General features: G+C 40.6%; 1 protein-coding gene across 1 annotated transcript; it reads left to right on the forward strand.

The window, feature by feature from the left end:
- Window positions 1-3,744: 3,744 nt before the first annotated feature.
- Window positions 3,745-5,375, forward strand: LOC129767807 (BAG domain-containing protein Samui). The gene is made up of 2 exons (XM_055769016.1): window positions 3,745-4,216; window positions 4,351-5,375. Exon 2 carries the CDS (start codon window positions 4,363-4,365, stop codon window positions 5,320-5,322), a length of 960 nt encoding a protein of 319 aa, XP_055624991.1. The 5' UTR covers window positions 3,745-4,216; window positions 4,351-4,362; the 3' UTR covers window positions 5,323-5,375.
- Window positions 5,376-12,447: the final 7,072 nt, after the last annotated feature.

Here is a 12,447-nt window from a genome sequence, read left to right on the forward strand (position 1 = left end):
GGGTATGTAAATAAAGAACTACCAAATGTCAAATATATCGACGGCGTGGGGCGAAAATGGTCCCATTGATCAAATTTTCGATACGGGTGTGTTGCTTTTTAAATCAATTTGGGCCTTGTGGAGTTCTCAAAGCACATTTGAGTTAATCGAAGCCAATTTTTTTGACGTAGAACTACGTCTTTCAGGAACGATTTCAGGGGTGCCAAATCAAAAAACAGGTCACGTTTTTATGAAATAAAATTAACGTTAATAACTATTTTCACTTTGTTTGATATACCATACATTGCAATTCGCCAATCTCTAAACGGTTCAAATTCATGAAAACTGGAAGAACTTCCTTCGTCCCATACATTTGTTCTGTCGATTTTTGTTCTAACCCTACCCGTATTTCGAAGGCTTATAACTCGAACATTTCTTAACAGATCGGGAAGATGTTTGCATCAATTGATAGGAAAAATTCTATTGCGTCTATCACAACTGATGAAATGTTATTTCTCATGAGATGAACAATTGAATATCTGTAAAATGTCAAGCGTTATCCAAACGCCCTAACTGCCAAGTTTTGATTGACCCGATTTACAATTTCCCCAACACAGGCTTCAAAATCGAAGTACCTGTGAAAATCAGCTTTGCAAATATACATGCAAGTCGGGGGTATTTTTTTCCTACTGAGCTGTGTTTCGCTAACACGAACTTCAAAATTGATGAGCCTTGGGGAATCCGCTTTGCAAATACATGCAAGTCGGGGGTATTTTTTGGTGTTGAGTACTTTTGTACTCGCTTGTCGATGTGCAAACCGGAATGTTTCCCTAAAACGTATTTTTAAACTGAGAAGCCTGGGCAAATCGTCGATTCAAATTTTAATTTAATTTTTTAAAATAGCTCCGAATAACTAAATAAACATTCAAAATACTACACAAATACAAACAAAGAACTGCAATTGGAGAACGTAAATTCAATGCTAGTAAGAAATAAGACCAACTATACCGCGCGGCAAATGATGTGAAATGGCTAAAGTCACAGTATTCCCGTAGGCGAATGATGTGACTATAGTTTGTCACTAGATGAGATCTGAAGTGTTGTAATCATTTATTAAATAATAATATATAAATAAATAAAACACCTTTGGTACTCGGGTATCAATGTTGAGATCAAGAGACATAGAGGCTTCGTTCCTAATTGGGAAGTGATAGCTAAATAGCAGTTTTGAATTCATACCACGATATTATTCAGCTTTTTCGATACTAATGCTAATTCTAAGCTTTATCATGTTGCTACTCCCTGTGTCTCAATTACAAAATTCCAGCATCTTGTTTGCTTATGACACAGAGAATGGGCAGACGTCATTGAATATAACAGTGGGTGTCCCTCAGGGCTCCATCTTGGGTCCAAGGCTATGGAACGGGATGTACGATGGTGTGCTGAGGTTGAAACTTCCTACAGGAGTTAAAATTACCGGCTTCGCCGATAATATAATAAATAACGATAAATAAAAAACTGTGTCACTCCCTAAAATATTTTTTTGGTGGAATAAGTTTACCCTCTCTTCTCTCTGTACCCTTTTCTGATTAACCTGATTTTTTTAACACGACTGATACGTGCGCGCATCAATCGCGTTAAATAATTCTCGCAGAATTTCTTTTCTTCTTTTTCTCTTCGTAAATAAGCGACGGTAGGCAGTGCCGAATCGCACAATTTCAAGTAAATCACGTAAAAAAATCGCCAGATTGATTTCCAGAGAACCAAAACCCCTAAGGAGGATGGTTGTAATAGCTATTATCAATGGCTATTAAGTAAAGAAAGATAACTCAATACAGAGTACATACGATGAATAACGGAACATAGAGCCGGTCCGAGTGATTTCTAGAGAAGTTCTCTCGGTTACCTCTTCAGGTTTCCCAAAAATAACTCTCAGCGTCACGTTTAGATTTCTTTAAAGCGTACGCGCGATGCAACCGAAAATATCGCCGGGACAACAGATTCTAGAGGAGTCACCGTCAGGTAAATATTAGGCTGTCAAAAAAGTTCTGCGGTATTTCCGCGAGGTGTCGTTGTAAGCGCGTAGTTCTAATTGTATTCATTGTATTGAGTTATACTATAGCTTGTTGGAAAGGTATTTTTGCGCGCTATAATATAGTCCTTGACAGTGTTTTGTTTGGTTAAGTCGTTCGTGAATTATAGTGTCGCAAATATGGAGCAAAATAAAGAGAAAATCCGACATATTTTACAGTACTACTATGACAAAGGCAAAAATGCATCTCAAGCTGCCAATAAAATTTGTGCAGTTTATGGACCCGATACAGTTTCCATTTCCACCGCACAACGATGGTTTCAACGCTTTCGTTCTGGTGTAGAGGTCGTCGAAGATGCGCCACGCTCCGGAAGGCCTGTCGTCGAAAATTGCGAAATCGCTGAATTAGCCGAGAAAGACCGGCATAGTAGCAGCCGTAGCATCGGCCAAGAGCTGGGGATAAGTCATCAAACCGTTATTAACCATTTGAAGAAGCTTGGATTCACAAAGAAGCTCGATGTATGGGTGCCACACACGTTGACGCAAAAGATCATCTTTAACCGTATCGACGCATGTGAATCGCTGCTGAATCGCAACAAAATCGACCCGTTTCTGAAGCGGATGGTGACTGGCGATGAAAAGTGGGTCACTTACGACAACGTGAAGCGCAAACGGTCGTGGTCGAAGCCCGCTGAAGCGGCTCAGACGGTGGCCAAGCCCTCATTAACGGCCAGGAAGGTTCTGCTGTGTGTTTGGTGGGATTGTCAAGGAATAATCTATTATGAGCTGCTTCCCTATGGCCAAACGCTCAATTCGGACCTGTACTGCCAACAACTGGATCGCTTGAAGGTAGCACTCATGAAGAAGAGGCCATCGTTGATAAACAGAGGCCGCATTGTCTTCCATCAGAACAACGACAGGCCCCACACTTCTTTGGTGACGCGCCAGAAACTCCGGGAGCTCGGATGGGAGGTTCTTTTGCATCCGCCGTATAGTCCGGACCTTGCACCAAGTGACTACCACCTGTTTTTGTCCATGGCGAACGAGCTAGGTAGTCAGAAGTTAGCCATAAAAGAGGCCTGTGTGTGGCTGTGTTTTGACAGCCTAATATTATCGGCGAAGCCGGTAATTTTAACTCCTGTAGGAAGTTTCAACCTCAGCACACCATCGTACATCCCGTTCCATAGCCTTGGACCCAAGATGGAGCCCTGAGGGACACCCACTGTTATATTCAATGACGTCTGCCCATTCTCTGTGTCATAAGCCAGAACCCGGTTTTGAAAGTAGCTTTTCAGGATTTGACACACATAGCCCGGTATCTTCATTCGGTGCAATGCTTCGACAATATCTTCCCAACTGGTACAGGTAGGTTTAGAGATCCGGTGAACGTGAATGCGAACAAACACTTTTTTGTTAATAATTCATCAGTCCCTATATAAAACGCGAGGAAAACATGTGGTATTCAGCTGCTACTAGTACTTTATTCTAAAATAAGGTTTTTGCGTTCACAAACCAAGCGTTCTGTGTCTGAGTCGAATCACCCCTAGAGGCTGAATGTCTCAAAAATAAATAATTGAAAAAGCGTTCTGTATTCTGTACGTATTGGCTCACCTGGTGGTATTTCTATTCGCTTTGCTTACATCGAGATAGGAGATGGATTCAAGCTCGATTTCGTATTTGTTTTCGCCGTGACAGCGAGCTGTGTTTTTCGGTCAAGTTGAGGCTCTTCTGTCATATATTTTTACTCACTCATATTTTTCACTCAGCCAGACGGAAAGTAATCGGGGAGAAGTGTACCAGTGTCTTTTTTCAGGGCTAGCAACATCTAAATACTACAAAACGATTCCGTTCGCAACCGGATATACATAGTCGATCGCCGGAACGAGGAAACAATAGAAGAATAGTGTTGATGAGGAGTCTGGAAGTGCACTTAATGTCGTATGAACTGTACAGCAGCCCTTCGTGAGAAAGCAAGCTGTTCTAGAACAAACTCGACATCTCGAAGTAGGAGTATTTAACTGTGTGAGTGTAGGAAATTGAAGCGAAGAAGCAGGAACAGCTGCAACAAGCGGAGGAGGAAAACAGTGAGCAAAGAAGTGCGAAATTGACACTATACACAGATCCGCTGCAGAGAAGTTTTACGTGCACAGCAGCTCTAGCGGAAGAAAATACAGCGAATAGAAGCTACTGACAGAACAAACGAAGGTGGGTTTCAATAAAATTTTAAAGCGTTGGATAGCGTAATAGCCAAAGTTTCGATCAGTTTATGGTGATTCTGATGAAGTTTATCACAAATGTTCATGAGATGATTCACTCGAATTGTTTATCGTGTTCTTCAGGTCTACGCAGAAATGTCTCAGCAGGAGCAACCACAGCCTACAGTACGGCACATTCCGATTTTCGTCGAAGGACGATCTGAACCGCTGGTGAACAAAATCCCGGAATCTCAACCAAGTAATAACTCTTCATCTAGCTCTATACCGGAGCAGCCCCGAATGGAAATGCCATCCCACAATACCAGTGATTTCTTTAAGCACGGGTCTATCTTCGATCGGACACGAGATTTTCCGGTGAGGACATTTCCCAATTCGACCTTTTTCAGCAAAACCAATCCAGCTAGGGAGCCATCTCCTGCCAAGGCTAGTACTGTTTTCACGGACAGTGGATTTCCAACAGCAGCAGCAACAACAACAACAATGCCTTCACAACAGCAGCAAGCGCGTGGTTCTTCACAGCCACGACAATCGCCTTCACCTCCAACTGCAGCCCAGCAGCAACAACAGTATCAACAGCAACAAGCCCAGAAATACCAACAGTACCAGCAGGAGCAAACTGCAAAACAACAGGCACCAGCCCATGATCAGCCAGATTCCAAACCAAAGGCTGCGCCGGCAGCAAATGATCCCATCAGTAAGATTCAGAAAATCCAGCGGGATGTGCTGGACATATTCGATCAAGTGGAACGATTCCAAGGCGGTAAGGATGGTAAAAGGGATAAGACCTACATGTATTTGGATGAAATGTTGACCCAGAATTTGCTGAAGTTGGACTCTATTGATGCTGGAGATCAGCCTCAAATTAAGTCTGCCCGCCGGGAAGCTATTAAGAGTATAAATCATTGTATTGCCGTCCTGGAAGCCAAAGCAGAAGCAGGAGCGGTAGCAGCTGATGAATCTACCAGTATCAGTGAGTCGACAAGCCGCGACAAGATGCCCAATGGGACAACGGAGAAAACAGGTTCCGGTGCTTCTTTATCTCGTTCTTCATCCAATTCTTCTAGTCAGCAGCAGCATCAACAGCAATCGCAGTAAGATTTCCTCCCAAAAATAGACTTTTCTCACCCTTACTAAAAGCCACAATGGAACTCTAAATTATTTTTCATAGAAAGGTTGTGTACAGGAGAAAAAAAAGAATCGTAACCAAATATGAAAATATGCTCTTGGAGTATATTTTTCCCCGATAGCACTAGCAGGGGTTATATATTTGGAAGTATTTTATCGAGCAAGTTTCTTCAGTATATTTTATCCGGAGAAGTTATTCAAAACAACTATAGTATAGAAAAGCACTAACCTGAGAAATTAATATATTTTTTGTCCGCTTCATAAGCAGTCCGACTTGTGCTTTGTTTGACCCTGCCTTTGCTCATGCTAGTTACAAAAAAATAGATTTATTATTCGAGCACGTTTTAGCGTGAGCAGAGATACAGATCAAACGATCGAACTACCCATCCTAACACTGGTGAATAAGCTACATCAAACCCGCAAACTGCATCGACCCATTCGTACCAAAAAAAAAGTGGAAGAAAAAATATATATATTTTATAGCGCGGATTTCTATGCCATGACAAGCCGAGTGACGCCTTAAAATCGATGGTGACATCGCGTCTTGTGAAGCTGAAATTAGAGCGAACCAGAGAAGCGCTTGCAACAACTGTTCATTCTAGTTCTTAACGTGGTTTTCCTTTTTGTATGTAGTTTTATGGCAACAAAAGTAGACAATTGCAACCCATCGAATACGAGGGGTATATACTTATTTATTTATCTTCGATTGTTCTCCTGTTTCGTTGACTCTAAACTTATCGAAAGGGTATTCTTACGGCAAAAAAAAACAGCAAACAGTTATCGAAGCAAGCAAACGAAACATATAATAATAATTGCAAGTAAAATATTGCATTGAGAGTTTATGTAAGGTATAAAATATATGGAGTATTTAGAAAAAAAGTAAATTAATACAATGAATATAATCAAATTAATTGACTTGAGAAGAGAAAAAATAAAATAATTAGAAACACTCATAATGATTTTCTGTGATTCGTTTTGTCTCTGGGCGCAAATCCGAAAGCTGCATCAAATTTTGTATATCACAAAGATCTACACTCCCGTGGCCGAGAGTTCAGCGTCACCTAAATCATACTGGGAGCGTCGAGTCCAGACTGGAAGATTTTTCGCCAAAAAATATGGAACACGCCCGTTATCGCGAATATCACAAGTTAGGTTCTCAATTCATCCGCCCAATTCACCTGATTTGGCACTCTGTGGTCTCTTTTACTATACGTATACAGCATTGAAAACTCGATGATGACTTAAAAACTATAGAAAACCTATGGAAGATTGCGGAATACGAAGTTGCAAAACAAGCAACATCCGAAGAATATTATCAAATTAATGGAAATCATACAAAGAGCTTGATATAAACAAAATGATTAATGATATTCGGTGATGGGCACAGAAAAAAAAATTAAAGTGTTCCAATATTACCAGTTTTTCGTTATTCCAATCAGGTAGTAGTAGTAGTAGTTGCGTAAAAGTAGGTAATAAGTGGACCATTTTGCCATTTCAGTATCGTTGATTTTTTTTAGAAAAACAAAAATGACTTCCTTAAAGGGTACTTTTAGAGTATCTTCTTCTTCATTTTGGCTTTAATAGGGTTTAAACTTTTCAGTTCATTCGCCTCTAGTACTTTTTGAGTATGACATATGAAAAAATCCACTTGCGTAAATTTATTTTACCGCGTTTTGTTCATTGATGCACCCCTCGGTTTTGACAGCTGGTCGTTCACATCTGACCAACATAATAGCGAATTCGTTTTTGTTCAGTTTTAACCCCAGTGCCGCACTAACTGCTGTTAAAAGGTTTTTTTATTCACTCAGTTTCGCACTCAGTGTCGCACTAGTTCGCCCCGAAAGCTGTTAGTTTCGCACTGAGATGTTTCACGGGTTGGCACTCGGGTTCACCAATACAACTATACTGAACTGTCAAGTTCCGAATATTGTTTTGGAAAATCTAAAAATAAAGACTATGAAAATGGAAAACCTGCTGCTTTTGCTTTTGTATTATTGGAATCGTAATCCAATTCGGATTCTGATTTTGAAGAGTAGAGTAGACGGCATTAAGCTACGTGTGCTTTCATTGGGAGGTGAAAATAATGATGGATATTCAGGTGGAATAAATTTCAAAATCAAAATTATGAATGAAAATTTACTTTAACGTATCGAATATTTATTTTATGTGATTAAATAAAAGTTTTTTTCCGATATCCCAGAATATTGAACGAAAACTGTGTCTAATGATGGTTTTATATTATAATAGTAATTATTTGTGGAACAAACAGGAAATGCATCGACAAATGGTTAAGTGAGTGTCAGAACTACATGTGTTAGGTAATCAAACAATATTAACTAAAAATTTTCATTCAAACTTTTATATGTTTACACTGCACTTGGCCCTTCTGATCTGATGGAGAACAATTTACCTCCCAAGCACTAATATCACCACCAGACGTCGACACTGTACATTTGCCGTCGTAAATATAAACAAATCAGACTATATAACGCACACCAACAAACCACCGCATTCGTGAAACTGAAAACTATTTTTTATTACAGAGTCAGTTTGGCACTGACTCAGTTTTAAAAACGAATTCGCTATAAGTTTCGTAGCTGTTTAATCAACTTTTCGTGCCTAGTGACGTGTTTAAGACGCTGAGGATGCTCCCGAAAAAATGGGGGAAAGCAAATCTCAACACAGGTCCGAAATTTGATTGTGCGTGACTTCCAGCATGAGGAGTCTCAACGAAAGATTGCTGAGAAGTATTGGGGTAAGTCGTGGTGCGGTCCAGCTGGTCATTCGGAAGCATCAGATGCTCAACACACGGCCGATCGACCGGAAAGAGGACCGAAACGCAAGAACAAACACGCTAATCATCCGGGATGTAAAGAAAAAATCCACGAACGACCATTCGGGCGATTAAACTAAAGGTTGAATCTGCATCAATTTCTATTCGACGACGCATGGTGCAACGGGAAGCACCTTCGCTAAAAAGCGACCGATGATCAGCAACACCAATAAAAAAAACGTCTTCAGTTTGCGAGCGAACATGTCAAAAAGCCGCTGTATTTCTGGAAACGCGTTATCTGGTCGGACGAGTCCAAGTTCGAGCTGTTTAACATGAAAAGGTGACTCCGAGTGTGGCGGAAGAGCGTCGAGGGTCTCCAGGACCGGCATCTACAACTCACCATGAAGCACGGTGATGGACGCATCATGGTGTGGGGCTGTTTCTCGTGGGCTGAGGTGGGAAATTTAGCGCAGGCCAACGGTATTATGACTGCCGATGATTACATCGACATTTTGTGCAAGTACCTGGAAGAATCCATACTGAGAGACATTACACCTGGATTACACCTTCCAGCAAGATAAGAATCTGAAGCATACTGCGAAGAAAACAGCTGCATTCATCCGATCAGCCCGGATCAAACCAATGACGTGGCCACTCCAAAGCTCCGACTTGAATCCTATTGAGAATTAATGGGCGATTTCGGACAACAAAATTAACTAAACTGACGTTACGAACAATCAAAATTATTTTACTGCGTTGAAGAAGGCTTGGGAAGAGCTGGACTCCCACAACACCTCCGGAATCCGGATTTTTTTTTGCGTCCATCACTGTACGCATGACACATTTTTTTCAATTTTGCATTTGAAAAAACTTCTTCTTCTTGAATGGCGTTAACGTTCCCTGTGGAACTTTTGCCGTCTCAACGTATGCATTAACTAGCGTCATTTATTAATACTTAGTTGAGATTTTCTAAGCCAAATAACACGCCTTGAATGTATTTCGAGGGGCAAGCTCTAGAATACGCGTGATCACAGTGCAAGTCGAAGGAAATTTCTTTGACGAAAAAATCCCCCGGCCAGAACGGGAATCGAACTAAATATTTGTTCTGTTTTTTGTACCAAAAATAAAAAAAAATATTTTTTACAAAAAAGGAAACAACACACAAGGAAATCGGGATTTTAGAAAAAAAAAATTATGCCAAATGTCTTCAAATTGCATGAAACGTCGAGATCTACTGCCATCTCGAAATTATTTTTGTCAAAAATCGACACTCTGGAACATCGTCGTTTTTTCGGAATACGAGGCAGAATGTATGGTTTAGGGTGAAAATCGTCATATCGATGTCCATGCGACAAAAAATCCATGGAATCCCAGATCACCTACGCTCCGATTCTATTCCGCCGATATTTTCGGCAGAATATGGGAAAGTTGGATCTGATAAAATGTTCTTTACTGACGGTTCATTCATAAACGGGTCCACTGGCTTCGGCATCTTCAATGAAAATTCCAGTGCCTCTTTCAAACTCAAAGATCCTTGTTCCGTGTATGTCGCTGAACTGGGTGCGATATATTACGCATTAGGGATCATTGAAACATTGCCCATCGACCACTATTTTATTTTTTCAGACAGTCTCAGCTCAATAGAGGCAATCCGCTCAATGAAAGTTGATAAATGCTCATCTTATTTCCTAACAAGAATAAGACAACTATTGAGTGTTTTGGTCGAAAAATTATTCAAGATTACCTTAGCATGGGTTCCCTCTCATTGCTCGATTCCGGGGAATGAGAAAGCGGACTCGCTAGCTAAGGTGGGCGCTTTAGAAGGCACACTTTTTGAAAGGCAAATTGCTTATAATGAATTTTTCCACATTCCTCGTCAGTATACGCTCGAAAGTTGGCAGCGCATGTGGAGTGGTGATGAGTTCGGTCGTTGGTTACACACGATTATCCCTAAGGTCTCGACGAGTGCATGGTTCAAGGGATTGAATGTAGGTCGTGATTTCATTCGCGTGATATCTCGGCTTATGTCCAATCACTACAACCTAAACGCGCATCTCTATCGCATTGGGCTCGCAGCAAACAATCTTTGTGATTGTGCCGATGGCTACCACGACATCGAGCATGTTGTCTGGTCGTGTATCCGGTTCCATGCTGCTCGCTCTCAGCTCTCTAGAGCACTGAGAGCACAAGGCAGACAATCGGATATCCCCGTCCGGGATATCTTAGGTAGCCGTGATCCTGATCTTCTGCTTCATCTATACCTTTTCCTCAGAAACGCCGATGTCAACGTTTAATGATGTTTCCTTCGTTGTGTCCCTGTTTCATATCCCTCCTATCCGATCGATAAACTTTTACTTAGTCGCGGCAATACATACACACACTCTTTACAGATGCACGGGCCGAAGGTTGTGCAGTCCACTGATCATTCAACAAGAGCCAAAGGTTGTACCGCTCATGACAACTCTACACGAGCTGATGTTTGCGCCGGCTAGTGACCATTATATCCTGGATTCCTCGAGTCGAGAAAGACGCACCACGCTAGATATGGGGTACAGAATAGGGGGACGTTGCTGATTAATGGTCAGCTGCATCCCAATAGGAAGTATCCCGTGTCGGGCACACGTACAGAGCATCGAAGACTGCAACATACCAATTATGAGAACACTTGTAATACTAACCTCGAGCCAACCGCGAGTAATCGGTTACATATTACTAACATAGTTGTAAGCAAACATTGTCGAAATATTGAACTCCCGGCCCCGTTAGGCTGACGCCATATGAGCCTTAATAAAATATATATTTTGGATAAAAAAAAATATCGATTTTTCATACGGAACTCCCTGCGAAATGTTGATTTGCACTATAAAATACCTTCTGCAAAATATTGGCTCATACGGACTTCATTTACTAATGTCGCAGATCTCAAAATATAGGTTTTCTGAAAATCGAAAAATCACTCAAGGGGGGAGTAAAGGAAATCAATGCACCCTCATAAAGTGAGCATGATGGACCAATTTAAGAAGCTAATTATCTACATCTGGGACGAGATATCAATGGACCAGGTAATGAGGCAATAAACATTTTGCCTCAATATAAATTGACGCAGAAGAGAATATCTTGCATTTTCATTTTTTTAACACATTTTTAAAATGTATTCGAACTTATTGAACACCCTTTACATCACCAGTGTATTATTATTTTCGTCCTCACTGTATTGAATAAATTATATCTGTCCGGATAATTTTAACATATTATCGGTTTAAACCAATTGTAAATGCTAGATGAATTTATGTATATTTTTTCCAAAATTTCTTCCTAAATGAATTCTCGCATAACTTTTGAAAAGGTCCAATGTAACATTTTCGTCAACTCGAGAAAAACGAAGTTGAAGACCCAAACATTATTCCGCGAATTGTCTTAAAAGCTTCCGATCTTTATCGCTACTTTCACCACTAGCAGTCAAGAATAACTCTGAAAAACCAATATTAACTGTTGTTCCGTGATTTGAGATTAAAGTTGAAGACTAGGAGCGAAAAATGTTACATTGGACGTTTTGTCTGCCCGCATTTGCACATTGGACATATTACGTTGCACGACAAAAAGTTTAAACTAACTTCTAAGCAACAATCCAAATAACAGCATTTCATTCTAAAGGCGAATTATTATTGTTATCACTCGTCGAATTGCATTGAAATCGGTAACAACAGCTGTAAGAAACAAAAACTCAAAACGACCGAAGTACGACTTCGTATTGTTTTGACTGCTTTGTTACTTCGGACGTTTCGGGCGTCGGAGGAAAGAGGCGTCCGAAGTAACAGCCGGGCGCTTCAAATCCGATTCTGTACATTGGATATTTTTTGTATCAGCGATAAAAAGATGAAGAAGATAGATACGTGAACAATTGTTTTTGTAATGCATTCAATGATTGAAAACTAATAGCGTGCATCCATTAACTCGATTTGTTTACAATTGTTACATAGGACCTTTTCAAAAGTTACGCGAGAATTTATCTAATGCTCAGTCAAAATCGGTTAAAATCCGTCTTGACCCATATTTTCGGATCGTTTGCAAACCCTATCCACACACACATTGGAACGAGGTACCTTGCGAAGTACAATCAACTGATTCAGTATTTTTGCGAAAGTCTGATAGCCAAATAGATATTTTTGTGTATGAATGTATTGCTCTCGTAAGGCTCCTTGTATCAAGGAGGAGCGAGAGAGAGAATGCATAATCGCTCGGTGGTGTAGTGAGCATCATAGCGTGTGCACGTGTGGGTGTGTGCGTTTGATGATCAGTGTTATGACGAGTAGTGTAATCAC

Source organism: Toxorhynchites rutilus, chromosome 2 (genome assembly GCF_029784135.1).
Source record: "Toxorhynchites rutilus septentrionalis strain SRP chromosome 2, ASM2978413v1, whole genome shotgun sequence".
In the NCBI taxonomy this organism is placed as follows: Eukaryota; Metazoa; Arthropoda; class Insecta; order Diptera; family Culicidae; genus Toxorhynchites; species Toxorhynchites rutilus.